The sequence below is a fragment of the Coturnix japonica genome, chromosome 1 (assembly GCF_054131305.1).
Source record: "Coturnix japonica strain WE chromosome 1, WE-NBRP24, whole genome shotgun sequence".
Taxonomy (NCBI): Eukaryota; Metazoa; Chordata; class Aves; order Galliformes; family Phasianidae; genus Coturnix; species Coturnix japonica.
Genome location: NC_140663.1, coordinates 128,080,509 through 128,093,413, shown reverse-complemented (window position 1 = coordinate 128,093,413; position 12,905 = coordinate 128,080,509). Strand labels below are relative to the sequence as shown.

General features: G+C 42.2%; 1 protein-coding gene across 13 annotated transcripts in view; it reads right to left on the bottom strand.

Moving 5' to 3' along the window:
* Nucleotides 1–12,905, bottom strand: part of NAXD (NAD(P)HX dehydratase) — a 45,592-nt gene that overhangs the window by 11,370 nt on the left and 21,317 nt on the right. For 12 of the 13 annotated variants that reach the window (XR_001552567.2, XR_014941745.1, XR_014941752.1 and 9 more), the window contains 3 exons: nt 763–813; nt 578–682; nt 93–213 (listed from right to left, as the gene is read on the bottom strand). Coding sequence is in view for 5 of the 13 variants with exons in the window: in XM_015851431.2 (XP_015706917.2) it covers nt 93–213; nt 578–682; nt 763–813 (277 nt within the window). In the remaining 8 variants the exon portion in view is untranslated. Of the gene's footprint in view, nt 1–92; nt 214–577; nt 683–762; nt 814–5,113; nt 5,233–12,905 lie in introns of those variants that run through there. The other variant, XM_085535123.1, reaches the window with a different exon arrangement.

The window sequence follows — 12,905 nt, the reverse complement described above, 5'->3', positions numbered from 1 at the left end:
ACAGCCAACCAGTTACTATGGCGTCAACCATCGGACTTCAACTTAAAACAAACAAAAAAATCACATTGCTAAGAGCAAGAGATTTCACTTACCTTTCTCTCCATCTGAAATAAGATCTCGTTCTCCCTTTTGAACAACTGTCAAATTCCCCAAGGCTTGGCTGAGTCTTAAAACACATCCATGATGATCACTACTGTCTACGGGGTCTCTAAGCTACAACACAAGAATTCCATACACAATACGTATTTTATTACTAGAACAAAACATTTGAACACATGCTACTTCAGCATGTGTGGGGAAAAGAAAAAGTATCATCATCAGTCTTTCCAGGTATTTTTATTCTATATCCACTGCAGCACCAGAAGTATCTAAGAAAGCGTCTTCTGTAAAGGAGAGCTCTGTTTAAGAATATGCATTGCTGAGGCAATTATGCCCTAGAACGAAAACCCAGACAATGCTTATCTTGCATATAAGTAAGCAGCACATAATGCTTAGTGCAGTAATAGGGTGTTTATTTTTATAGACTATGAGACTAAACTTGTGTGTAATTAAGTATCAAAAAAAGGAAATAGCTCACCATGGCCTCATATAGTCTGCTAAACTCCATGTAGTTTGGAGTAAGAATAGCTCGCTGGTACCCTTGAATAAGAGAAGGCTGCTGTGAAATAAGCCACAGTCCATCCTGCAAGAAACAGCAAGAAAACCATTTTCTGAATAGATTCTTAAATGTTAAGCCACTGAATCAATCAAAAATATACTTACGGCATCAATAATGATAGGAATTCCTTTCAGTTTTGATTTTTCTATAATAGCCTGCAAGAAAAAAAAAGCAGATAACTTTAAGACGCTTGCAGATTCAAAACTTCTAACATCCAAAATAAATCCTGCATTTTCTTCCTGTCTGAAAGGTAGGTGCTGTGCCGTAAGTTTGGTCATACAAAATGCTTTTTCACAGAAAAATAAATTCTGTTATGTTCTTCAAAGTAAAAGAAGACATTTTCATATCCATTGGTAATTTTACAGTGGCATCATTCCCTCCCTAGTTCAAGCAGTGACAAGAAGGCTCGTATGCTGACACAGTGGTATCGGCAAGCAAAGAAGAAAACGAAGCCCAACTCACTTCTCTGATGTAGGAGACTTGTGATGCCAACTAAGGCACATCTAGGAAATGTACATCTCCAAGTAACAAAAAAGAGAAAAATCCAAATCAATTAATTGATGCTGGGTGCTGAATGTTCCTCTGTTCTTGCAGTCAAAATAAACACAGCCCACAACGCTTCCTGTAAATTACTAATGTTAGAATACACATATCCTCATTCACTCCTACACGATTCTAACTTTTCCAGTTGCAGTAGCAATGTTTCTCTTCTGTTTTTAAATAGATGACCAGAACGTAAGTGGTGTGCTTCAACCCAACATTACTTTTGTTCATTTGGTTGCTGTTTTCATGTTGTAAGCGTGAGACTGAAACATGACTCACTGCAACAAGCCTGAGGGCTTCTCTCAATACACAGCTGCAGCTACATTAGGAGCCACTACAGAATATAAACCTCTTCATTACATGTACACACTTGCACAGGTCTCAGCTTGGGCTGCGTTTCACAGTCTACCAGGTGTAATCCCCCCCTGGCATTCCATGGGAATGCCACAGGTCCTCTCTTATATCCAGCTACTTATATAACTCTGAATAGCAAATTTCATACAACTCACACCATTCAGCTACTACAAAAGTATTTAAATTTACAAATAAGTATATTCACAGCAGCTGTGTGAGGATGGAATCTTAGAACACAGCTAGTTGTGGCACACTGAACACTAGGTAGCCTCTCTTTGAAAGATTTTAAGAAACTTATGAGATAATAGAACCATAGAATGGCCTGGGTTGAAAAGGACCACAACAATCACCTGGTTTCAACCCCCTGCTATGTGCAGGGTCACCAACCACCAGACCAGGCTGCCCAGAGCCACATCCAGCCTGGCCTTGAATGCCTCCAGGGATGGGGCATCCACAGCCTCCTTGGGCAACCTGTGCCAGTGCGTCACCACTCTCTGTATGAAAAACCTTCTCCTAATATCTAACCTAAACCTCCTGTCTCAGTTTAAAACCATTCCCCCTTGTCCTGTCACTATCCACCCTTGTAAACAGCCGTGTTTATATGCTCTCTTCAAGTACTGGAAGGCCACAATGAGGTCTCCCCGGAGCCTTCCTTTCTCTAAGCTAAAAAAGCCCAGTTCCCTCAACTTTTCTTCCTAGGAGAGGTGCTCCAGCCCTCTGGACATCTTAGTGGCCCTCCTCTGAACTCATTCTAAGAGCTCTTTCTTTTACTGGGCACCCAAAAGCACTGGCCTGGACACAGTACTCCAAATGGAGTCTCACAAGAGCCGAGTAGAAGGGGACAATCACCTCCCTTTCCCCACTGGCCACTTCTCTTTTAATGCAGCCCAGAACACAGTTGGCCTTCCAGGCTGCAAGCACACACTGCTGGCTCATGTCCAGCTCCCACCAGGACCCCCAAGTCCTCCTCTGCAGGGCTGCTCCCAAGGAGATCTTCCCCCAGTTTGTACAAATACCTGGGACTGCCCTGGCCCAAGTACAGTGCCCTGCACTTGGCCTTGTTAACTCCATTCTCAGGGGCCCACTTCTCCAGCCTGTACAGATCCCTCTGGATGGCTTCCCTTCCCTCCAATGTATCAACCACACTGCTTAGCTTGGTGTCATCTGCAAACTTGATAAGGCAGAAGCTGACACACCAGAGGGAAGGGATACTATCCAGAGGGACTTGGTCAGGCTTGAGAGGTGGGTCCATACCGACCTTATGAAGTTCAACAAGGCCAAGGGCAAGGTCCTGCACCTGGGTCGGGGAAATCACAAGCACAGATACAGGCTGTGCAGAGAGCGGCTTGAAAGAAGCCCGGAGAAGGATATGAGGGTGTCAACTGATGAAACATTCAACATGAGCCAGCAATGTCATGAGTCACAAGTGGTGTTCCCCAAGGGTCGGTGCTGGAGCCTGTCCTCTTCAGTATCTTTACTGATGACCTGGATGAGGGCATTGAGTGCACCTTCAGTACCATTATTTTCATTAATCCAGTGAATTAACTTTGCCAAAGTGTTTTCTGTTTCTGAAACAACTAAGGTTTGGCTGTTGCTGTTACTCTTTGGCCCCCTGACTACTAGCTAGGATTTCTCTTTACACACACACGTAATAACAGATTAAATCAATGAATTCTGAAGGTCTACTGTTCACCTCAAGAATTTATGCTTAAGGGAAAAAAAGAAAAAAAGGTGGACTTTACAAGCACAGAGGGATATGTACAGGTAAATAGTTTCTGGAAGGCTAGGTCACTGGCACACCCCAGAGAAATAAGACATTTCTTCCTGGTAACATTTTAAACTCCCACTTCTCTAACACGCTCTCCACAATCTAAGTGAGGCATCTGACCTCTGCTCTGAAGAAAAATTCCACCTTGTTAAGTAAAATACACTGGCCAACCAACTTTCATTGTGTATTGAGTCTCTGAGGTATCCATTTCTAATCTAACACTGAAGCAATATTTGTTTTCTCTTTCTTCCTTTATAAAACAACCAGGGGATACAAAGTCCATTCCCTTATTTAGAAAGCTTTTTTTTAATTCCAAAAACAAAAATCCAAAAGCAATTATTTTCCTTTCTTCCTGTTCCATAAATCCAGACAGAAGCTGCTTGTTGACAGTCACAAAATCTCACAGAGGAAGTTGTGGGGAGAAAAGGGATAATGTGGTAACCATAAAACACAGAGATAAGAGAGCCCTCATAACATAACCACCTCTTGAAGGGCACAACGTGCATTGGAGAAGCTCTGCTTCTTATAGATTGTGGACAGGGTTTATCTCACCTGCTGCCATTTAAAGGTCAAAAGGCTCAGTACAAGAATGCATCTGGCTTAGGCACTGCATTTAGGGAGGTGTGGATCATCAGTAGATGTACCTGTCCCTCCTCAGTTCTCATAGAGGGAGCAGAGAAAACTTACTGCTGTATTTTCAGACGTCACGAATTAGGTGAGATAAACCCCCCTTCCCCTTTGAAACACTCTATTACTGCAAATACAGCATACAGGAGTTATTTTAATAAGAGGAGCTTACAGCAACAATGGCTACATCCTCTATGGGGATTTATTTCTGGAAGAATAAAATGAATTTTCATCTGAGAATGCATCTCCATGTTCAGCATGGGCCTTCCTGTGTTAATACTTAAAGTATTTAGAAGAACCTTCATTGTGATTGTATAATAAATACAGCTCATGATAGCTTCACTTTCACACCAAAATCTGTCTAATATTGTCTAGTAGTCTGCTACTGAAAGAAGGTAAAATAATACAAAAAACCCACCCCACTAAATGGTTTATCCAGACTACAGCCTGCGACCTTGCCTTGAAACATGATGGTAACCAATGCCTCAGTAACAGAGACATGCAGGACTCTCACACAGATTCACCATTCTAACTAGGAGGGAGATGGAGAGAACATTTCAGGAAGGAGTAAATTGCTGTGGAGCTCCCAGGTACAACTGGAGGATCAGTCAGCCAAGGAAGTCTTCACAGAGCATAAAGCATGAATCCTACGGCACAAGGAGCAGACACCAGGTAGTATGTTCCAAGGGAACATCCACAGCTTCTTACAATCAGTCAGGACTCCTCCCATCAAGTCCATGGATTAGCAATAGTACAAGTACCCTACTTACTCCGCCTGTGTTTAACAGTACATAACCTGGCCTTCCATGGCACCTGAGGAAAGACCATTATGTACAGTTTTGCCTGCATCCGACTTAAGTGTACTTTTCAGCTTATTTTATTAGATGTGCACAGGCAGAAAGAATACCTGCAGTGATATTTGAAACATTAGTAGTAGCAAACTTGTGGTTTTCCTGATTAACTGGTTTAGCTACATAATAACCTTGGCATTCAGTATTTGAAAGGGAAAAATAAGGAAAGTGGAGCCAATGGTTTCAATAAAAGATTGACGCTTAATGAAACAAATGGAAAACCACTGTACCAGCATATGAAGCAGCAACATTTATCTCACAATAGTAATTAATTTTCTCTAAAAGATACATCACACTCTCGTTGTTTTACCTTGCAAAGGAAAGATACTGTGGGCAAGGTTTCCTTTACTGACACCAGCAATAAACAGTGCATTTCCTAGGTCCCTTTAAAAGATCCATGTCCCGGACCACTCTTGGCAAAATTCCTTAACCTGTGTGTTTGAAGACAGTTCAAAACTCAGCATGCCATAATACTGGATAGCACTGACCACAAAGTCATCCCAGCACCTCAGTAAACAGCATACTCTTGCTATAATCTCTATTAAAAAGTGCATTCTACTGCAATCTGAAATGCACTTGGATTTGTTGAACCTCACAAAATTCTCTTGGGCCTACAGCGCAAGCCTGTCTAGGTCTCTCTGGATGGCATCCCATCCCTCAGGCATGATGTTGACTGTACCACACAGCTTGGTGTTACCAGGGAACTAGCTGTAGTCAGTTCTCACTGTCAATGTCATTGATGAAGATATTAAAGAGCACTGGTCCCAGTACTGACCCCAGGGTCAGTTATCCTACCCTGTTGTCCTCTGGCAGGGTAATCAAAGAGGCTGTCAGGATTGTTCTCTAAAAGCACAGATACTAGTTCAGAAATATTGACAACACCTAGGTGACTGATATTACAGTTTAGCTCCACTGTTCGGCATGTGCTACTGACCTGAAAACACTGGACTGACCTGGGCTCTTGCCTGACTAAGCAAGAGTAGCCAGACTCGAGGCAGCAATAGTCCCTAGCTCTCAGTGGCAAAGACATGCCAACGTGCATAACCTGGCACTGGTTATGCCTAGTACAACCTTAAATGATCAAAAAGGAATGGCAGCCCTCTTTACAAAAGAAAAAATCACCACCACAAAACCAAAACAATGTTACTGAAAGCTGCTAATGCCTTCAGAAACTGCTGTTGAAGACTTCTACATTTGCTTGTATTTCCAGCATGCCTGAATCCATAGTTTTGTCTGGAGCAAAGAGATAAAAATGAAGAAATATTCAGAATTTTCCCTGTAAATGCTGCAGCTGGAAATGCCTCTGCACCCCTTCCCCACCTCAATGTGCCCAGGTGCAAACCAGCTCCTACAGATGGGCACTAAAACCCTTAGGAAGTTTCTGTGCTCCTTGCTTCAAGCCTGGAAAAACGCAGAGTTAGCACAGACTCAGCTTCACAGAGGTCAGGAGGCAGCTCTGTGGCAGAGATGCTTGGAAAATGGGCTTAGCAAGCACAAGTTTGTCATCTTGCACAGCTCAAGGCAGGCAAACATTCCACATCCAGGCTGTGTTCAAGGCTACAACCACAGGTGCTGGGGATGGTGTGGTGGGCAGGGAAAGGAACATCCCTAAACAGCAGAGCTTTGATACAGCAGGGTTTAAAAAGATGTGAAAACTGGAGTTCCACTGCTTGAGATTCTTCACGTTAGAACCATCTTCTCAGTTAACTGCTTTTTTAAGCTACTGGTGGAAACATGCAGTTAACTTCAAAAGGTGCTGCTCCAGCCTCTGTTAGTTTCCCACAGAGTAATCCAAGAACTCACCTTCCTTTCAAAATTCAGCAGTGTCAGTCAAAGTCGTGCTTTGTGGGCAAGATTTATATAAATCACCTGCCCGACTGCCTCAGTTTTACTTTATATATTCCTGTATGTGTTACTATCAGTAGCTCATTGATCACTCCAAGCTCTCAAACCTTACACATGAAATGATTAACTACTGACTGCCACTCATACTACCAGAAGGAAAGAAACATTTAACAGAGACAAATATCCCCTCCCTGACACAAATAGCATCTTTATCTCATGCTTTATGTGGCATTCAATGTAACTGGGTCTTTTGTCTTTTAACTCTAGTACCACACACTGGGCCCTTTTATCCAAAACTTCAGGTGCAGAAGAAAAATATTCCATTGAAGCCAGGCAGATGGTGAAAACAACTTTCCTAAAGAGTACCCTGCTACCTCATCAAGTGCTTTGGGAAATGTTAAAAGCTGTTGCTTAAACTAACAGGACTGAAAGTGCTGTAGATGGCAGTTATCAAAACAGTTCTGTTCTACATAAAGAGAGAGAGAAAAAAGAGAAAGAATGATCTACTTTAGATTCCTTGTTTGAATTCATAGCAGATCATTTGCTGACTTGGCAGAGGAACTGCAGCTTAACGTATGCCTCAGCCATATGCTACATTTTAAAAGCGATGTAATTGAAAGTAATACCTGAATAGAAGAAACACAAAGCGCAGCAAAAGCCTCCAAACGCCTCCTAAAACTAAAATATGAGGAGAGACTGAAGGAACTGGGGCTGTTTAGTCTGAGGAAAAGGAGACTGAGGGGAGACCTGATTGTTCTCTTCCAATACCTGAAAGGTGCTCACAGATCAGGGTTGGTCTCTTCTCACTGGTGACAGGACAAGGGGAAATGGTCTCAAGTTGCACCAGGGTAAGTTTAGGTTGGATATCAGGAAAATCTTTACAGAAAGGAAGGTTAAGCACTGGAATAGGCTCCCTAGGGAGGTGGTTGAGTCACCATCCATTTGGATGTGGTGCTCAGGGACATGATATAGTGGATCCTTTTTAGTTACCTCCCCCCCACCAAACTCATGCACATCTAGAAACCACCTGGGATACTATATTTAAATGTTCCCGTACCTAAACTCATACAAATCCTGCTTAAACAAGAACCGTGCTTACTTCAATCCAAAGCAAGAATTCTGAATCGGAATGAACAGATGCACTAAGTTTTCACACGCTGTCTCATTCACTGAACACTGACAGTCAGAAAGCAAACTCCTTAAGGTTTCCAACTTATGGTTGGTTATGTTAATGTTAAATTTGGCTTCAGATATTCCTGGTGAACTGCTGGCATTTTGCCTTAAAATGAAACAAATAAACTTGAGTTGAACTCCATAAGTTATCAGCACCCGTTTCTTTTTAGTTTCTAGCTGAATACTGCTCAGAAAGAGTTGAGAAGGCATTCAACACCAACGTTTTCCTTACAAACACTTTAAGTTTCAAAATCTAGTTAAGCAACAATATAAGCCTGCACATGGAAAGCAAATAAACATCCAACTTAACTGTGAATGACTTTCATCAAGACCCATTACATATATTAGAGAACAAATTCTGCTTGCAAGCTGCGTAAACCTGTATTTAAGGTCCTGTTAGCATATTTTCAAACACTGTTCTTCTAATCAAGACATCTGTGAGGAAGCTGCTGAATACTAATAGTTCTGAGCATAAGCAGCAATACTGCTTAGCCTAACCAACAGCATTTATCTGCTCAGGGCTGGTGCTCCCAAACTGTTCCTGCACCAGTACAACTCCTATCATATCTCTGCACCTGTTTCCTCCTAAGCGAAGATCTCCTCAGCCTAAATTCTGAAGACGTGGGGCCTGAAGATGGGAAATGAATCCCACCAACAAAACACAAAGGCAGAAAGGCTGACACTTCATTTGAGGTGGGACCGGGAATAACCTTAAAAGAGAAAACTTCAAATGGACTCTATGGAGGTGATCCACAATGGCCCAAACTTCTGGTTACTGCCAGCAAAAGGTATTTAATGGCAAGAAAATTCCATACAACCTTAACTAGAGATTCAAGAGAAAATGAGTTTTCTGAAGTGCATATCCCAGCAGATAGAGATATTTAGTAGAAAATGCTCTTTGAACAACTGGTGTGGGAGCGTCAGGAGGGTAGCATTGGGGAAGGTGAGAATGCTGGTGTTATCTACCAACATCAACAGGCAGAAATGGTAGCCAGGAAGGGCCTCACTCAGAAGAACCCCATCTGGTATTCCACAAATTTTATTGGAGCTAAAACAAAGCTTGGGAATTGAGTAAGAGGAATGAGTGTGCAGTTTGAGAACCCAGCCGATATTAACACGTGAGTTACACAGAGTCATTTTGCTATCAATCATTACCTCTCATACAGAATGAATGTAAGCCTGCTCTGCTGAGAACAGCAATTTAGCTTTGCTGCTGCAAGATGAAACACAGAAAGGCCGAGTCCAGGATTCAGTGCTACTGGTTCAGGGAAAGAAGCAACGAGCCCAAAGGCAACAGAGAAGGATTTCAACATCAGACATGCTTCAATTAGGATAAGACTCTTCACAAGGATGAATGGATGAATGCTTTTCTCTACCTGTACCAATAGTAACTGCTATCCAACAGCAATTCTCTATCACTCCACTTGAGCACAGAGCCAGTAATGTACCCAGTAAGAGATTCACCAAACTCTGAAGCAGAAAATTTGTCAGGAATATCATACTCATGACAGGATGAGAAAGGGGAACATATGAAAAGAGGCTGGAAAGTGATACAGAACATAGCTAAGCCCATAAACGTGTAACTGCCGGGCAGCAGGCAGAATGCACAACATCCAAAACCATGAGGGATCATTGTTTGCTCTTCCCAAGGACTACACAAGGAAGACAATACTCCTTTCCAAAGTCCTTCTTAGGAGCTGCATTCATCATCCTGCAGGATAGGAACTTGGTCCTTTCACCTGAGGAGCTGCTATTCAGATGGGAACTGCCCTGGTTCAAGACTCATGCTTCAAGACAAATTAGATCACCATAAGACCAGAAGTGCAAACATCTCTGAAATGGCTGAATGAAAGTCCTTGCCGTGGGGACATATAACAGGGGTGCAATTCTTCCATGTGAAATAAAAGCACTGGAACAGGCTGCCCAGGGAGTTGGTGGAGTCTCCTTCTCTGGAGATATTCAAGACCTGCCTGGACGCCTACCTGTGTGACATGGTGTAGGTAACCTGCTTTGGCAGGGGGGTTGGACTCGATGATCTCTAGAGGTCCCTTCCAACCCCTACAATTCTGTGATTCTGTGAAAAGGAAAATAGCCAATAAATCTGGAAACACGCTGCTTTTAAGCACTGACAGACAACAGTATGAGCGACCTTGGCCTTGCTTGCATGACAGCTAAACTCTGTCTCAACAGAGTCTAAACCAGCACCAGCTGCATACCAAGTGCAGTGAACACAAGGAAGCAGCGGTACTTTTGGCTCCAGCCAATATCAGAGACAGTGAGGGGGAAAAAGAGATAGCCTGATGTTACCTACAAGGAAGCTGGTTGTGGAAGATAAGCTCCATGAAGAATGTGGCAATGGCACTCTGGAAGACCAAAGCAGAACAGGGAACAAAGACAATTCAATCTGTATGCTCCAGAGCTGAGAAGTGGAGGAGAAATGATCCTTTGTTCCTTTCTCTTTCAGGGGAATAGCTTGGACTGCTTATTTGCTCCAGGAGTCAGAGGCCAAGTCTAGAGCTTCTATATCTGCATGGAATCCATCTTGACAAGTATTAGGACCCAATAAAAACCTTCTTTAGTACATTTTCTGTGAAACTGCAGACCCTGATTCTGCAAACCCATACCTATGAAACATCAAATCTCACCTAGGCAGCTGAGGAGTAGTATGTAAAGGTTTTGGCACAGGCTCACACAAGAGAGGGGGATATAACTTATTGAGTAACTTCTTGTAGCAGGTCTTGTAAATGGAACTACAGCCAAAATCAACCATAGGAAACCTAAGAGCACTTCTTCAAAGAGCATCATTACACTCAAGACAAGCATAAAAGGAAACTGATCATTAAATTCTTCTTTTCCACCAAGCATAAAAGGAAACTGATCATTAAATGCTTCTTTTCCAACAGCCTGTTGAAAGGACCTGAAATGCCATGCGATTGAAGACATTTATACAGTAGCCTTTCTGTGCCTGAAGGGAGGCTATGAGAAAGAAGGGGACAGACTTGTTAGTATAGTCTCTTGTGATAAGATGAAACAGTTTCACACTAAAGCAGGGGAAACTCAGACTGGATATAAGGAAGGAATTTTTTACAACAAATGTAGTGAAGCATTGGAACAGGTTGCCCAGAGACATGGTAAATGCACTCCCCTCAGAGACCTGCAAGGTCAGGCTGGATCAGGCCCTGAGCAATGTGATCGAGCTGTAGGTGTCTCTGTTCACTGCAGGGGATTTGAACTAAAAGACCTTTAAAGGTCCCTTTCATCTCAAACAATTCCATGATTCTGTAAGTGAGAAGGAAGTAGGTGTATCATAAAGACACTTGTGTCCAAGTCTGGGGACAAGAAAAAGAAAGATGCATAACTGTTGGAGCAGGTCCAGAGAAGGGCCACTAAGGTGATCAAAGGGCTCTCTTACAATGAAAGGTTATGGCAGTTGGGTTTGTTTAGCTTGGAGAAGAGAATGCTCTAGTGAGACCTCACTGCAGCCTGCCAGTACTTGGAGGGAGCTTATGAGCAGGAAGGGGAGCAACATTTTATACAGTCTAATAGCAACAAAACAAGGGGGAATGGCTTTAAACTAAAAGAGGGGAAAAATAGGTTAGCTATTAGGTGGAAAAATCTTTACTCAGAGGGTGGTGAGGTGCTGGCACAGCTGCCCAGAGAAGCTGTGGTGCCCCATCCCTGGAGGCACTCAAGGACAAGCTGGATGGAGCCCTGGGCAGCTGAGCTGGTGGGGGGCAGCTCTGTCCACAGCGGGGAGGCTGAGTTTGTCAAGGGCTCCCCCTCTACCCCGTTCAGTAGTAGTACGAGAAACTGCAGGATATTGTATTGATATCTTGATTTCTCAAAGCTCATAAGAGAGAAAAAAAAGCAAACACATGCCTGTTTGGACAAATACATTTGCTGGCAGTGTGCCTCTGTACAGTTCTGACAAGACCCAGATATAAATAGCATCAGAGGTGATGGACCACTAAGCCTCATCACTTCAATGAGGAAAGAGAAACAGAGGAAACCTCTTACTGTCACTGACACCCTGATGCAAAACCCTGAAACAAAAGCAGACACTAATCTACATCTCAGCAATGCATTCAAATGACAGCATGTTGAAGTTAGCTTAAAGGGAAGAGAGAGAATTACACACTCAGCCAGAGCCTTAGAAAAGTTTAATATAGCAGTGCTATCATCACTTGCTTGGTTTTTGGAAGGTGAAAAGTGATACAAAGCTTGAAATCCACTGCTGAAACAAGAGGGAGACAGCTCAGCACAGAGAAACAGCAGCCTTTCTTAAGCACGCAACCAGCGTTCACTTGCCCTTGGTTATATGCACTTATTTTGGTTGAACAAAGAATTTAGGGGGTAATATTTGTAGGATTCGAACAAGCTAAAAACCCAGATGTAACTGGATAACTAACAAACGTTTCCATAATTATAGCAAAGACAAAGAACTGGAGCTTTAATGTGGCTTGAATTCAACAAGGTCAGATCTACAGCTCACGTAAACATGAAGGAACTTCCAAACGGCTGGTCTTCATTGGCTGTATTTGTTTCATTAACTGCAGGTAAACTCAACAAGGATACTCAAAGTTGAAGTAAAAGCATGATTACAACTTACTAAGAAAGTAAAAGCTGTTTTTAGCAATAGAGAAGACCATCTTTAAGAAAGAAAAGGAATCCTCCAGATACTTGTGTAATGCAGATAAGAACATGACAGATATCTCTAAAAGCTGGATGGAATTTCTATACTGAAGAAGCTTAAGTATTTTAGAGACTCTAAACAAAGTGTTATTTTCTTTTGTTTAAAGTCACTTTTCTCTAGAAATAAAAGTGAAAATAAACAATGAAAAAACATCACCCAAATCTTTTTTGCTGCAGAAAGAATTCTTAATATAGATATAAAAATCTTTGATGAAAATTTTCATTTGGGATCAAATTTGCTTTATTATCAGCTGTATTCAATTAAACGATCGCCACTCTGAATCCATCTTTTTTATTAGTTTTGTACCTGTGTGTCATAAAAGAATCACTTTTAGAAAGGAGAAGATTCAGAGGAATGAAGAACTTTCAAAGGCAACTTTCTCTAACAAAAGTT